Consider the following 16587-nt stretch of genomic DNA (forward strand, 5'->3'; position numbering starts at 1 on the left):
TCTTGCAAATTTAAATTAAGTTAACTGTGATTTTCATTGTTTATATACTTCCCTCCGCTAACAAAATTGCACATCTGTTGCACGTCAACGGACAGACCTGTCCCCACTGCTAAAAAAAATCCTAGAGGAAACACTGAAAAGGTCATCATAAAGACATAAATCATCAGTGTATACTGCAGGCCTACTGAATGCAACTTGTTAAAGAGTAACAACTTTCGCCGTTGTCAAATCCCTTCATATTTGCAAAAAATGCTTTCAGTTGAAATGTCGCTCGGGGGAGATATTCATGAATGTAAATTTTGGGACTTACTGAAAGCATTAAGTGACTCAAACATGGCCCACTATCATATAAACCAAAAAGGTCTCACTACAAAACAAGAACCCTCAGATGTTTTTAACCACTGGGGATTTACCACCAAATAAAGACAAACATCACTTTTGCAAATCATTTTAAAATCAAGAGTAGTCTGTCGTTGGCAGACGTTAAGCTGTATGTGAGTATTAAACAGTTCATTTTTGCTCAATTTACCATATCTTAGCCTTATCAGAAATATAAATTTAAAAAAAAATCACACAAAAACCATATTCTACTGAACCAAACGGCAATGTTTTATTTTCACAATGACACAACAGGTATTGTATGTGTATATACATACACACGCTCAGTTGACATGTAATACCTAAAATCCTTAACACGTTTCAATTTGCACATGAAGAGCTCAAAAGACAAAATGAAAGTAACCATACATTTCGAAAAAGAATCTTGCATACACATTTACTTTTGGTGGAAATCTGACCGGAAATATATTCATGAATCAACAGTCAAATGGTACTGATGAAATAACAACAGTTAAATGAGAATGATGAGTTTGTCTACCATATAGAAGGCCACCAATATGACTTTTAAATCTTGACACATCGCTGAAAGCAGAGACAAGCTTTGTCCCATTCCATTTGAAAACCTATCGTTGAACTGTTGAAAAATACCAGCGTGTGTGCACTTTGAGCTTGATGTGAAACTCTGAGGGTGTAAATTACACCCGTCAGTTTGGTCATGCAACAATGCAGTGGCAGAATGTCTCCTGAAAAGTAAAAATCTTCAGCATGGATTTCAACAAGGTCCCTTCCCCAACACATTTGTGAGAAAGTATTTGAAGTCAACCGCCATCCAAATGGCCACCAGCATACATTTAAACAAGAGTATTGTTCAAATATTTGTGAACAGTGCTATTTTTTTTATAGCTCAACACTCTCACAAGGCAGCAATGATATTTGATGTACATTAAGGTTGAATTTGCCTGAAAGGACCAACTACATCATCCTTCCTGATGTTTTGAACTGTTCTCAGTCATATGAAAGCAGTTTAAAAGCCACGATGAAAGAGGTATAGACAACATTTCTGCATGTTATAACTGCCATTAAAACTCAGTCAAGGCAAAGGAAAGAATAAAATAAAAATAAAAAGCGGGAAAGTTAATCATTGGAAAACATTACATTTCAGAAAGCATCCACAGCATAGATGGTTTGTCAAATAGGCAGAAAATTGCAACAAAAATGCTATCATCAAACTAAATATTATAAAAGTTTCTACAGAGAGAAATACATAATTACTAATAACTTAAATACATAAATTATTTGTAATACAATAATTTTGTATTTGGGGCAAGTGAAAGGCAATGAAATGAAACTATTCAAATGCCAATTTGGGAAAACTAAATGACAACCTACTACTGTACTTGTAAAGCCCGGTGTGCATTGACTTGCATGTATTGTAATTGTTTCCTTGCTGTCCGTGTGAAGCAGTGTCTCCTGTCCCTTTGGTCCTGCAGTGAGAAGCTTTGGCACAGATTCATCATGGGACGGAGAGCTGCATCACGGTGTGAATAAGGGACATGCATGCAGCGGACAGCACTCGAGTGACTTAGCAACACTGACGCTGCCTGGGCACTAGGGAGGAAGGAGCGCCAGCGTGGTTGAGGAGTGAGTGTGTGTGTGTCTGAGGTGGGTGGGGACTGGCTGCTCCTGCCATTAAGGGGGCAGTAGAAGTGGGGGGGGTGGGGCTCAGGAAAAGAAGGCTTCTTCATCCGAGCATCCTGAAGTCATTTTCCGACCTATGCCCCTCAAGACAACAGAAGACAAGCCCGTCTGTGGCCGAGCGCCAACCCATTTGAAACATCTGCCTAGTGATTCTAGCCCTATACAGTCTCTCCATTCGACTCACAGAGATGACTCCACCTCTCTGGTGATGATGACCTCCTGTTCCGTCCGGGGCCCCACCCTGACAGCTGACGCCTGCTCCTGGCTCTCACTGATCACCTCCAGGGCCGAGGCAGGCGCCGTGTCACCCTCCATGTTGGCCGTCTTCTCCAGGCCCTCCACGGCAGCGGCGGCGCCCGGCTTCTCACCAGCGCCGCAGCACAGCTTGGGCGCGCACTGAGTCCGGCAGGAAAGCTCACACAGGGAGGCGCGCGACTCTGAGTTGAAGGTGACAAACTCAGGCTGGATGGTGGTGGCATGGATACCCTCATCGTGGAAGAAGTCCTTGATGCGCTTGGCCACATCCATGTAGGAGGTGGGGTCCTGGCACTTGATGTGGGCGGTGGCGATGATGCGGCTGCCGGCCAGCTGCCAGATGTGCAGCTCGTGGATGGCCAGCACGCCCTCCAGGCTGAGCAGGCGCTCGTTGAGCCGATGCATGTTGATCTGCTTGGGCACGGTCTGGAGTAAGATCAGGGCCGACTCCTTCAGCAGGGGGTAAGTGGTGTACAGCAGGATGCACACCATGATGATGCAGAGAGTAGGGTCCAGGTAGAGCACCCAGCAGGGCCCGGCCTCCATGTGTGCCACACCCGTCCCGTTGGCCCCGTGGAGCAGGTCCACCAGGGTTTGGTTGACATGCTGGTGGTCTGTAGTGTGGGTGTTGATGCAGGGGTTGTAGCAGGCCTCCCCGGTGCGGCACGGCTTCCAGACAAAGGTGAAGATAAGGGCGTTGACCACCACAATGACGGAGCCCAGAGCGTCCCCCAGCACGTGTAGGAACACGCCGCGCATATTGAGGGAGCCAGTGTCATGGTCCAGCTCCTCGTATGCAGCCATGCCATTCATCTGGCTCTCACTGTAGTTGGTCTCTGCCAAATACAGGGACATGAAGAGCTTGCAAGTTAGAAGAGGTGAGACAATCAACAAAGATAAAAAGGGTACCAACAAGAAAACTCTACAAGGGTAATGGGAGATGGGAAGGAATGACCTGAGAAAGTCTACCACGAGAAAACCAAGCTGCCACATGTGAGTGGTCAGCTGTCCAAACAGGTTAGAATGGTGAACCAGTGGTATGGAGGAGGTTGTTGGTGCTACCTAGCTAGGACTCTTCAATGGGACACCAAGAAAGAAAAAACCCTAATATGCTACCGAGGGCTGTCCCCGACTAAGATTTTCTTTGGTTGACCAAGACTCGACTAAACACTTGTGAAAATCGACTACCGTATTTTTAGGAAAATAAGCCACATTTTCTATAAACCGTACCCACCCAGAATGGGAGCTTTGAAGCTTTGAATACTTATTGGAATTTAAACAGACAGAATTCTCATATATTTCAATGTAAAAATAATATTCAGGTTGCTCAAATTCTAGCCTAAAAATTTGAATTAAAAAATGTCAAGCCAAAAAAAAGAGCCAAAAAAAAAATACATCTGGGATACCAAGCATAGATAGAGCAATGGAGCAATAGAGAAGAAAAAAACTAATGATGACTACCAGGGAAAACAACCATGCTTCGGTGAGTCCGATGTGATCAAATCTTGCATTAAGGCTCGATTGCACTACCTATCCCTTGGTATCCCGGATGTTACAATCTGAATTCTAGAATTTGATAGGCTCCAATTTTTTTAGGCTCCAATTTTTGGGGGCTTGAAATTTGAGCACCCTGAATTTTATTTTACATTGAAATATATGAGAATTCAGTCTTGTTTGAATTTGCATATTAAGTATTCAATGTATTTTAAAATTCTAAACGTTATGCCACTGATTTGCTTCCATACAACGTAGCTGCGGGACATTCCAGATTCAGCTGCTATTAAATTTGCTATTAGGCTACTAATAATAGGTCACCAGTCCTGTTGTTACCGAATGCCGATATAAAAAATGGCAGATTGGTTAATATCTCTTACGATGTACTACAAATTAAAAATATTGTTTGTTTAACATGCAAATCATCAGAGCGCACTGATCACTGCCTGAAAGTGCAGCATTCGAACTTACGTAGAACCCGAGTGGGGAACGGTGCAACATCAGAGAAAGATTTTGTTCTCTTGGCCGGAGAAGATAATGTTGTTAGATTTGGATGGGATATCTATAACCTAGATTATTCAAATTGTAAATTGACGAGCTTTCATGGGTGTTCGTGCGTCTATGTTGCTTCACTCTAGGGCAGCAACTAACGATTATTTAAATAATCGATTAATCTGTCGATTCTTTTTTCGATTCATCGATGAATCGGATAAAAAATAAACTTAATTTCCAACCCATTATTCAAAAACACAACTGACAAACTGCAAATTCAGAGTGCAAAAAATCTTCCAGAATGTGCACAAACAGGCACACAATTTTGTAAAATATTAGCATGGATTTTATGCTATTTTCCAGGATGAGCAATTTATTTGAGTTTTGTTTAAAACTAATGAAAATTAAAAAGGTTGTGGAAGTAGGCCAGACTTTATTAGAATTTGTTTTACACCATTTTGAAAAAAGTTAAGATTTGTGAGGATTAAGCTATTTTCAAAGATTAGTGATTGTCTATCATTTTATTTCAAACTTAATTGAAAAGGTAAAGGCTGTGGAAGTATACCAGACATTGTTAAGATACTGTGGTGTCTGTTTGAGGTTTTATATTCCTTAAAATATTATAAAAGTCTACATTTTTCATAATGGTATGGGTTATTTTCACCCGGTCTCTAACGCGATGCTGCAAAGTAGCGTCTTACGAATGTGAGACGAATGTCGAATATGAAAATAACTTCACCTCAGTCAATGAACACACTGTTTCGATGTATTTAGTGTAAAATGCTCCCACACCTTGGATGACTTGGGTCGTACTGATTTCTCTGCCTCCGCCATGTGTTTCTGAACAACGTTCCTCAACAACGTCTCTCCAATGGCCTTTACTCTACCGCTCCGCGCTCAACTAAACTTTTTTTTAAATACTTAAACATCTCCGCAACATATTGAGTGGCGTAATAATCGCGTGACACAACGAATCGATAATGAAATTCGTTGCCAACGCTTTTAATAATCGATTTAATCGATTCGTTGTTGCAGCCCTACTTCACTCCGTGTGCCTGAGCCTCGTCCATTAGCCTACTGTTTACAACGAAGGACTACTTGGTTGGCGTTGCCTTCTGTGCGTGAGAAATACAAGGTGTGGTGTGAGAGCGTGTGAACTGGTTGAAAGGGCGTGTCTCACGGCTAATGCATGAGAGTTGGCACCCCTGACACGCATATACAGAACTAGCTATTTGACTAGTAACAAGAGTTTAACAACCAGTGGCGGCTAGTGAAAATTATTCTAGGTGGGGTTGTGAAATATTCAGTAACCGTCCTAATACAATTGAATACTAACTGCATTATACAAGTTCTCTTTGAAATAATAATTTAATTAATGCACACAGCTAAGAATGGTCGATATAAACGATAAGAACGATGGGGAACCCGCTTCTTTAGCAGATAAAGACATGTTCGTAGGTACCTAATAGTCACCAACTTTTCTAGACTTGTAGCTACGGTAGCCTACTAATGCTGAAGGCTCGCTGACATTGCATACCGTTGTTGCTAGTGTGTGCTGACGTCATGACTGCGTGTGCGTGTGTATGTGAGAGACGCGTGACTGAGAGACGGAGAGAGAGCAGGGAAAGTAAATGCTGCTGAACAAATACGCTGCTTGTTAAAATTATGACGAAACGCAATATGTGGCAGCCTGTGTTGATTCTGTGGCGCATCGCCACAAATTACTCTGTGTGGGAAACACTGGGGTCTATGTAACCTGTTCTGAAATGGTTCTATTATAATTTATATTTTGTGATATATATCGTTATCGTAAGAGGCTGCAATGTATATCGCAATATGGATTTTAGGCCATATCCCCCATCCCTACACACAGCTATAGGCAAATGTCCACATTTGTGGACAATATATATCATTACACTCAGTTCAGAAATTTAAAACCACAGACATCTGGCCACTTGAGCCACTCTCCCTGGTGTTATTAGGAAACACAACACAAATATAGCTGCAAGCAGCAATGGCGGATTCCTCCAAACATTGTGAACCATTGAAAAATGTATATTCTTTGCAAATTGTCACTGTATAGAAAAATCTGCGCTGCAGACATGCCAATGGGATACCAAATCTGAAATGCAATACCATCAAGATCCACCAGGGCCTTTATTTCAAGCCAATGAGTGAAAGGGGGGGGGGGGGCTTGGTGAGCCTACCCATTCCAGAAAGCCTTGTATGTTTGTGCACCTGGGCGTGGCCTGTAGTGCCACCTATGGGTAATGGTAGGCCATTTGTGGTGTGGAAGTTATTCTTGGCCTATACTATCAATGTTTCAGGATTTTGAGACCTTTTTACCATTGCTTACAAAATTGGAAATGCAATACCATGAAGATCCACATGAGCCTTTGCTAAAGACCAAATGAGTGGGGGCTTGGTCAGCCCACAAGCTCCTCAAATGTTGTTTGTGCGTCTCACCAAGCTTGAGCGTGTGTCAAGGGAAAGGCTGAGTGCATGAGAATGTGAAGCCCGCACGCTGAGCAGCAGGGGAGACGTTACATTGGAAATTTCCTTAGCAATTAGCCAAGCATGCATGTTTCAAATAATCACCAAAAATCGACTTTTCATCTTTGTCAACTTTCTCTCAGATTTGCGTATTAAACATTCTCAAGAGTCTTCATATGAACTTGTGATTGAATCAGAGTATCCGTTTTTAACCGGCGGATATGTAGGCCTAGAGCATTATTTTAGTGTTAGCGATACATTTGATTTTCTTTATATCAATAATTTTTGGAGATAAGAAGTTGCCTTTGAACATGATAAAATGATAACATGTTGTAGTGTCACCAAGTTTGGTGTTGATATTTCATAATTGTTGAAAGCATGCAGTCTCTCAAATCAACTTTATGGGACACTAGGCTGTTGTTCAAAATAAAATGCAGATGGTTAGCCCTACAGCAGCACAGCATAAGCAGACTAGGGCTGTCAACAAATATTCTAAATTCGAATATATATTTAAATATTGGTTAAAAAACGAATTTCGATGTGAAAATATTCGAATGTAAAAAAAAAAAAAAAAAAAAAAAAAGAACGCAGCAGAAAAAGTGACTGTAACCCCAAAAAATCTAAAGAGTGATGTCTGGAAATATATCGGATTTTGATCAGTTGATAGTAAACTTGTTGAACCTACAGCTAAAGTAGTTTGTAAACCATGTAAGCTAGAGTTAGCTTACCATTCAACAACTAGCAACTTGAGGTTACATCTCTATGTTTACCACAGCACAGCTCGCTCAATGTCAGTTCAATAGGCTGTAAAACTTTAATGTTAATAATAGGCTATTTGTTTCAATCACTGAATAAAGCCTGCCATATTTGGGACAAGAATTGCAACCTTAAATTGCTTGCACAAAACTCTTGATCAGAACTCGCATTTGTTTATTGTTGTCGTTCATTGTACACCGCTATGCGCCGAGAGTGCGACGGTGCGGGAGAGAGAGATAGAGAAAGAGTGTGTGTGTGCGAGCGATAGGCCAAGGTCTGCGGTCTTGGCCATTAGTTCATTTACTTATTTTTGTTTAGGTAATTTGTCAAATATGTTTAAACTTAAATGAATTAAGCCTGCCTACAGTATACATTAGTTATGTTTCGCTGTATTAATTTGTCCTGTTATTGACGTAGGGTGATTTCAGGTAATGTGGGAGCCCTATTGACCGCTGAGGAGGGCAATACGTGTCTGGCATGACTACCCATTAGCCAATCAGAAAGCTGGTACAGTCGTTGCCATATAATAAAAACCGTTATTACACGGCTGTTCTTAACGCTGTTAATGCTCCATTCACTTGAATGGGGCTTCCCAACGTTCTGCGGTGAACAATTTTCTGATATTTGACCGTTGCTATGCATATTTGACCGCTGTCAAGGGAAGTGGCCTTTTTGCCTCGGATTCACGTCTTTCGTAGCACTCCGCAAGTAGTCGGTAACTTTTCAACCCCAGCGTACTCCATTGCTTAGCGACGTCAGGTGTTTTGAAGCCTAAAGAATGTTTAAAGTCTATGAAGTTTAACATCTATGGCGAACAATTTCTCTGTTGATCAACAATACGAATGGTAACAAATACATTTTAAAAATACATTGTGTTAAAGGTGACATGACATCCTGTTTTTGGATGCTTTTATATAGGCCTTAGTGGTCCCCTAATACTGTATCTGGAGTCTCTTTCCCAAAATTCAGCCATGGTGCAGAATTATAGCCACTACAAGTAGTCTCACAATCAGCTTTCCTCAGAACGCGCTGTTTCTGTGTCTGTAGCTTTAAATGCTAATGGTGAGGAGAGGGGCGGCAACATGCGCTAATGTTTACAACGGATGTATCGCAATGGCTTGTTGCTTTAAGATGCCTCGAATTTAGCCATTCTCATCTGATCAATCTGGTTTGCAGAGGTGCACACTCAGTAATTTCAATGTGGAGAAAGGCGGATATCGCGAGCCATAACACCAACAGCAGAACGGTTATCCAAATAACAAAGAAGTGTACAACACTCGCGTTACAGCGTTTGTATTCACACACACACTTGATGCCATCTACCTTTACGTTAGCAACAGTAACTCAGCTGTTGGCTGCAGAGCTAATGTTACAGCCACATTCTAAGGGTAGCAAGCTAGGTAACCATATACAGTAAAGCAACAAAATGATATAGCTTTAGTTAACTTACTTGTCCAAGGTTTGTAGCTTGACAAAGGAGATTTAGTAATGATCCAGAAAGGCCAGCTTTGTGTTGGCTCAAGTTGAGGAAACAGTAGTGGCTGAAATGTTTGGCGCAGACATATAACACTTTGGGAAGTTGTGTCGGAGCATTTCCAGCGGAAATAAAGTTGAGATATTGGTTGTACAGAGGCTCGGATGAAGGAATTAAATAAAGATTTGTGCTTGCATTTGTACATCCAAGCACTGAGCAACTGTTGTGCTTCGTTTGTTTGCTTCCCATGATGTCTCTCAAGGAAAAACCGATATCGCACTTGCCCTTGCACAGTGGTAGCTCAGTTTCTCATGGGCGGGCCAGATGATCTGGGCGGGCAAAGCAGAGAGAGGGGAGGTAACCTTTCTCGTATCTACGTCACTTGGAGATTTTCAAACAGAACGTTTGAGCCTTCATTTTGTCAAAGGCGGAGAAGAACACCCAGGGCTTTGTTTAGACCTATCGAAAATTCTAGCCACTGGGGGACCAAAGGCAGGCTAGGGGAACTCATATTAATGTTAAATAACCTCATAAAATGAAATTTTCATGTCATGTCACCTTTAAGTTATTTTTGTTGGCAAGTAGCCATGTAATAAGCGGGATAATGTATAGAATGCCGTTGTCATTATCGGGAAAATAACCCCCTTCAGAGCAAAGCTACACCCCTTCGCTTCGCGTTGGGGTGCTGCTCACCCTGTCGGGGCTTATTTTCCCGATAATGACCGGCGTTCTATACATTATCCCTTACTTGTTGGCAGTGTGCATTCAACATGTTTTGAGTCACCCGGTACTTTGATAAAATGCTTCCATACCACAGAATTCTTTGCCATTTTGCCTAAAGGATTAATAACACCAATTGTAGACAGTGTGGTCTAGTTTAGGCTAACAGCTACAATTGTGCTCTTGTGCCGTGTGCAAAAAACAAAAACAAAACGCAGATTAACGAAAACGGTAACACCAGCAGCTTGACTAAAAAAATCTTAGTCGACCAAGACCATATTGACCAAACAATCAACTAGTCGACTGAGTGGGGACAGTCCTAAGGCTACCCCAACTGGAGACAATGGTAATGTCTTCTCACACAAGTTTAAAGTGAATTGGATCATTATTATTATATAAAGCCCGAGAGATTCTGTTGAAATGTTAGTCAAATTAAGTAATCTAACAGAAGGAGCCACATCCTTTTTTTTTTTCTTTCTTTTTTTTTTACATCAAAACTCATGCCAAAGCCACGACACATATCATTTGTACACCTTCGTGCACTTGTATGTCGCTGTGCCTACAATATAAATTAAACCCAAACCCCAATTTCGGTCTCTCGAAACAAGTTTTCATGTTGTCTCAATGCAACAAATAAAACATGAATTTCCAGACAAACTGGTTTGTATTGTACGGTTTCATATTACCTAGTAGTAGTATGGTTTAAAGAAATAACAGAAAAAACAATGTACATCGGAACCACAAATGTTAATTATTGATGTGGCTGTGAATTCACGTGAAGTATAAGACTACTTTCTAGAACATTTATAAAGCGTCTATTTGATGAATAAAATGTAAATGTAATATTTACGTACCATGTCTACGTATGTCGGTATTCACGCCATTGGGACTGTTATGATGTCCCACCAGGTTGTTGGTCTCCTCGCCCGAAGGTCTTTCAGACTTGCATATTTTACCCCTTTTGTTTTTCTTACTTCCGTGGGAATGACCTCCGTGAGAATGGCCATGTCCACCGCCCGCGTGTCCGTGGAACAAGCAGAGCCCAAGAAGATTCACCAGGAGACCTGCGGCCCCAACACCGATGACTACCTCGGGCTTCTCAATTTCATGTGGCTCTGTGAAACGCTCGATAGCCTCTAATATTATTGTGAAACAAAGAGCTGTGAGGAAGACGGCGTTGACCAAAGCCCCCATCACTTCTGCCCGGATCCATCCGAATGTGTTCTTATTCGTCGCTTGAGTTTTCTCGGCAAAACGCACAGCAATCAAAGCCACGAGCAGCGCTATGACATCGGATAGCATATGAAACGAGTCCGAAAGCATGGCCAGAGATGCAGTGATCCGGCTTACGACCACTTCCACAATGAAAAATCCAAAAGTCAATGAAAGCATGCATAACAGCCGAACACGGTTAGGCTCACAAGCCATTTCCCCCATCGTACTGATATGTCTCTCTGAAACTCGTCTGCTGCTAGCTCTCAGCCCTTGTAAACAGCTAACAGGCTTTCTAGAAGAACACAATGCGCGTCAATGAAGCGGTTAGCTACTGTAGTCTAGCTAGCTGGCTAAATCACAGTGATTCCAGCACGTATCGAGTCCACGTCGTTATTGATCAACGGTATACTCACAATTCGTCATCGAGCTGACAATATTTATACTTTCCTTGGAACAGGTACTGGTACCGCACGGTCAGACTGCAATTCACCTATTATAAGAACACAGCAGCATTTTCCAAATACGTTGACTATACACTTCGATTTGCAGACGGCTGAAACTTTGCACCCGAGCCGGTAAAGTTTCCACACGGAACACGGAATTGTCAGACACGCCCCTGTATTATAGGATTGGACGTTAGCAGATTTAGTCCAATTTGGTTGGTCATTTTTATAACAATCTCGCAACTAGGAGGAGCCCCACGGCCTGACAACGGCGTTGCTATGTAGGCATGTTGCGTAATGTAAACCAACGGAGAGCATCTCTTGAATGGACAGGCGAGCCATCCTGTTGAATTTTAGGAAGGTGTGCACAGACAAAGGAAACGTCCCCTTTATCCACGACTATCTCATATTTTCAAAAAAAGACTTTCAGTTTAAAGAGTATAAGAAAGCAAGCCAACATATTTTCGAACCGCGTAAACATCGTAGCACTGTTTGTAAACGATTATTGTGGGTTGTATTTTAGAAGATAAGTCAAGAAAAGGACTGTAGGCCTACCGTACTTCACGACAGAAGAAAATGATCTACTTCTCAAGAGTGACTCGTCTGCTTATCTACAGGATGGACTAAAATGCAGCGAAACGCTGATAGCAGTAACACGTAACATCACATTAAAGACAATTGATGACCTCTTGTGGGAGGTACTCCAAACTGCATTAGCGTTCAATTTATCGTTGGACTACAGCCAGTCAATCAACTCGATCTGAGTAAATCAGAAAAACGATTAGATTGATTGGAAATTCAAAGACAGCAAGTATAGCATCAGAGTAATCAGCTGCTTTTAATGTTCCCAAACCAACAAACATAGGTGCGTATTGACGGCTGGTCTGTTTAAAACTACAATTTCACCGTCCTTATGTTACTTAAGTATGATACAGCAACCTCAACATTTGAAATCAACCATAACCACAGTTAACATGACCCAGTGCAACAGTAATACATTACAAATTTAATATTTTAACTAAAGGGCGGACTAGCCATTGGAAGTTTTGATTCTAATTCAGTCAGAGCTGAATACATCAGTCCTGTAAGACACAGAAGGCCTGGACCAGGCAGAGCTAGCGGATTCTCAGGATCTGCCTGCTTTTGCGCTGGTAGTTTCTCTCCACCTCTCCCAGGGCCTGACCACGCAAGTTGGCTGTCTGTAGCCTCTTGTGCAGCAGCAGCTCCTGGGTCTTCAGGGTCTGGGAACAGCCAGCCTGCTGGTTCTCCTTGCCATCTCCAGCAAAGTGCACCTTCTTCTTTCCTGGGGACACATTCTCCTCTCCCTCATCTAAAGACCAGGTGTCAAAAACAGACATAAACTGTAGAGTTTCATATTATATATTGCATCAATATCTCTGTAATAAGCTAGCTATAACCCCCTATAACCCCCCACACACACATACATAAAAGGAATATTGTGTGAGATGATCCAAGAGTGACTTTAACGTGCATCCTCCCCTTTATTGCATGTATAACAGTGAAACATGCTTTTATTGCCTTGCCCCATGTTTTTGTGCTTTAAGATAAACTTTTATTTACAACGTTAAATACATAAATAATACACTTAAAGTGAAATAAAATCCCCTTCTCCCCAATTTGCGGAATACAACATGTGATTGTCAATTCTTATCTATATTCAGTGGCTCAAAGGGATTTCCTCTGACTCCCATACCTATGTTATTAGTATAAAGTTGTGCCAGGCTCTTTTGTTGTTTCAGGATGTTGTAATTCTTCAGCAAACTCTCAGCTCTGGGGGCGAAAAACTACAATTATATTGCATAGGAATTATAATGCCAAATCAAGGATAACAATACATCTGTATGGTGGAGGGATAAAATGCTAATATTCTGCTAATTTGTGGTCGCAGTATGCTATATTTGTAGTGCTGAAATAGGAAGTTGTTTTAAGCTACCTGGTGAGTCTCTCATTGGACTGCCTTTCTCGAAGGCAGAGCTCCTGCTCTCTCTCTGTTAGTATCAGACACACAATCCAGAAGATCAGTGCATGACCAAGCACATTAAGTGGAAGGTGTTCCAGCTACTACATGACTAGGGGCTTACGTTCAAGTCTCTCCTCACGGTCCTTCAGAGCCTTCTCCCTGTCCTGCAGCACCTTCTCCTTCAGCCTCAACTCTGCAGCCAGCGTGGGGGCAGGCTCTGCTGGTTTAGGAACTTCTGGATCAGCCGACCTCCGCTGTCGCCCCTGTACCTTCCTCTGCTCCTCGGCAACCATGTCTGCCAGCAGGCTGCTCTGGAGTATGGACTCCACAGAGGGCCTCAGGTAGTCCTAGTAACAGGGCCCGGCTTTGTTGCGTCAACAAAACAACAGCCTACAAAGACCTAAACAAGCATTTAACCTGAAGAAATATATATATATATATATATATACACACACAATATAATGTATAATACATAAGTCATTATTACAAACCTTTAAGTGGAGCATTCTGGACAGGAGTGCATTCAACTCTTCAGAGTATCTATAGGGAATCCTTCTAAACTTGCCCTCTCTTATTTTCTCTGCCAGTTCTTTTTGGTTATATGCTGTAAAAGGGGGCCTGCATGGGATGCAGAGAAACGTCACACTCCAACTAGTATTGGCAGAAGAAGCAGTATAGAAAATACATATTTAGAGGACAGCGGAAAAGATAATCAGGTCTTCACTGTCTTCCATCCAGGACCTAATGTCTAATTCGGGCCCAAAATATAACCAAAGATCCCACCCATCCACATCAAGAACTGTTTTCACTGCTGCCCTCTGGCAAGAGGTTCTTCAGAATTCGGGCCAGAACAGCCAGATTCTGCAACAGCTTCTTTCCACAAGCTATCAGACTTCTGAATTATAAATAACCCCTAATCACTACATCTTCATGTGCTTCATGTGGATTTGTCTTATATGCTGCTGTTTGCAAGGGAGTTCAGTATTTATATGCTGTCTTTTTAATATGTGCAATACCCATATTTATTATGTGCAATATTTATATTTGATATGGTATCTATCTGCCTTTATTTTTATTCACTCCACACAGGAGTACTGTTTGTTTTTATTTTTAGTTAGAGCAGTACTTAAGTAGCCTGGCTCTGCCCTCCTACGTACTTCCGCTCAACTTGGATTTTGCTTCAGTAGTAGGTCTGGGAGCTAGGCTCTGAAGTCGGTTTCTAGAAGAAAAAAAATTTGTAGGTCCAATCTGCGAACAGAGGGAGTGGCTGAGAACGATGATGTTAATGTCGTGCACTAGTTTGAGTAGTTCAGTAATGGCGGCGGAGAAAGATGCGAGCGAAACTATTCTGCGGTTGTGGCAGCAACACTGCCGAATATCCATAGGTTAAAGCCAGAGCAAGAACATTCCTTGCTGAGTTTTGTTGGTGGCCATGATGTCGTGGCCCTCCTCCCCACGGGGTTCTGGAAAAGTTTGATTTTCCAGAGACGGCAGCTAGCTCCGTTACAGTAGTGGTGAAGGAGTTGGCTAAGGCGAATGCTTGCGATTGGTTATGGCAAATCAGAGTGGCTCTGGGCGGATCCAATCGTTTTAAACTTCAACCCACCTTCTAGGAAGTTAACGTTTGTCAATGGAGAGATCCCAGACCCTCTGTACAAATGTAATGTATGAGGGTCTGGTTAGGACCAGGCTACTACTTAGGAGCCAGTAGAACAAGATTGTGTTCTTATGTGCACTTTAGCTGTACTGTTGAATGACAATAAAAACTATCTATATTACAACTTACGATAGGGCACACAGTTCATACAGCATGCATCCCAATGACCAGATATCTGATTTCTCATTGTAGGACATCCGATTCACTTGCTCCTGAAACAAAGCAACAGTGTTAGTCTAACCTAGTAAGTAACTAGTGTAACCCAATTGGGTTTCCCCTTTCCACATCCTGAGATGAAAAATGACTCACTGGAGACATGTAGTAAGGGGTCCCAACAAAAGTCTTTGCAAAACTGGTGTCATGGTTAAGGATGCGAGCTAGGCCAAAGTCCCCAAGCTTGATGTTCTGCTTTACATCAAGGAAGATATTAGCAGGTTTCAGGTCTCTGTGTAATACAGTGGCACCTCCATCACTTCTCCTGTGGCATTCTTTCAGTGCCAATGCAAGCTGTGCCATGACACGCATGATGAACTCTTCCTCAAGGTAACGCCTGCCAAGTATAAAGAAGATAGTTATAAAACACAACCCCCCTGATAATTAGCACAACATCATAATACCATCTGTTTCCAATGAATGTATTCATTATACAGTTCCGACATTGTGTCAGCCTTGAAAAGTTAGAAGGCCTCAAGGTTGTAAAATCTCACAATACAAACAAAAAATGTAAAAAAGAAAGAACAAACCTTTCTTTGACACATCTTGTGATGAGGGTAGCGAGGTCGCCGCCCTCACAGTGTTCCATGACAATGTACAGGGTTGTATTAGTTCGGTCTATGATGCGGTCATAGTATCTGACGATGTTTGGGTGCTTGAGCTCCCGTAGGAGGTTCACCTCGGACACCAGCATCTGCTTCTCACCCTCGGCCATGGTACCATAGTCCAACTCCTTCCAAACTAAAATCTATGCAAATGTGTTGTCCGTCTATTAATAGACATGCTTCAATTCTATTAGAGTGGATTTCATATGCTATTGCTAGCCTAGTACTTCCAACTGTACTTTAACAGTAAAACATGTAGCCTACAATGATGTCACGTGACTTGCTCGGCTAGTCAAATAGCTAGAGGCTAGCTAGTCAAACTAGCTACAGTACCTGAAACACTTACTTTTCCGTCAGACTTCCTCCGTATTTTCTGACATTTGCCGTACGAGCCGGTGCCTATAGTATACAAAACTTCATAATCCTCAACGCGGGACGGCATTTTCAAGCAAAGCGGTTATGACCAATGAATTAGCTTCGTGTCCGCTACAGTAGTTAAACAACGATTCAAACAAACCAGCTTTACAAGATTGTGTCAGGAAGTAAAATCGTTATTCTGTCCAAATCTGTATATGCAGCGGATTATTTTACTTAATCTAGATAACATCTAGGTATTACATATAATAGATCCAGCTGGTTATTTTGCTCGTTGCTGCGGAAACAACGCGTTAACGTTGACAAAAACAGTAGGAAGAACAGCTAAGCTTGTTTCAAATTGGTTCCTAAATACTTGTATGCGATTGGTGTTCCCA

The 16587-nt window shown here is 42.0% G+C and overlaps 2 protein-coding genes across 2 annotated transcripts; both read right to left on the reverse strand.

Annotated features, from left to right (window-relative positions):
• Positions 1–585: 585 nt before the first annotated feature.
• Positions 586–12073, reverse strand: slc30a1a (solute carrier family 30 member 1a). The gene is made up of 2 exons (XM_084699808.1): positions 10576–12073; positions 586–3128 (listed from the first exon to the last, which is right to left on the reverse strand). The coding sequence occupies exons 1-2, from the start codon at positions 11156–11158 to the stop codon at positions 2218–2220; spliced, it is 1494 nt and encodes a 497-aa protein (XP_084555934.1). The 5' UTR covers positions 11159–12073; the 3' UTR covers positions 586–2217.
• A 125-nt stretch (positions 12074–12198) lies between these two features.
• nek2 (NIMA-related kinase 2) lies at positions 12199–16575 on the reverse strand. Its single transcript, XM_084699809.1, has 9 exons — positions 16182–16575; positions 15761–15978; positions 15327–15567; positions 15147–15229; positions 13852–13978; positions 13482–13707; positions 13334–13388; positions 13094–13170; positions 12199–12709 (listed from the first exon to the last, which is right to left on the reverse strand). The coding sequence occupies exons 1-9, from the start codon at positions 16275–16277 to the stop codon at positions 12495–12497; spliced, it is 1338 nt and encodes a 445-aa protein (XP_084555935.1). The 5' UTR covers positions 16278–16575; the 3' UTR covers positions 12199–12494.
• Between the last annotated feature and the right edge of the window lie 12 nt (positions 16576–16587).

This window comes from Hypomesus nipponensis, chromosome 6 (genome assembly GCF_054491055.1).
Source record: "Hypomesus nipponensis isolate SF chromosome 6, ASM5449105v1, whole genome shotgun sequence".
NCBI classification, from domain to species: Eukaryota; Metazoa; Chordata; class Actinopteri; order Osmeriformes; family Osmeridae; genus Hypomesus; species Hypomesus nipponensis.

Bases quoted from the DNA above. Each gene is read 5' to 3' on its own strand.
- nek2 (XM_084699809.1), bottom strand. From the start codon at position 16,277: ATGCCGTCCCGCGTTGAGGATTATGAAGTTTTGTATACTATAGGCACC. The intron at 15,979-16,181 runs GTAAGTGTTTCA...ACATTTGCATAG, and splicing joins GGAGGAAGTCTGACGGAAAA to ATTTTAGTTTGGAAGGAGTT. The intron at 13,979-15,146 runs GTAAGTTGTAAT...CATCCCATGCAG, and splicing joins TATGAACTGTGTGCCCTATC to GCCCCCTTTTACAGCATATA.
- slc30a1a (XM_084699808.1), bottom strand. From the start codon at position 11,158: ATGGGGGAAATGGCTTGTGAGCCTAACCGTGTTCGGCTGTTATGCATG. The intron at 3,129-10,575 runs GTACGTAAATAT...TGTATTTGGCAG, and splicing joins TACCGACATACGTAGACATG to AGACCAACTACAGTGAGAGC.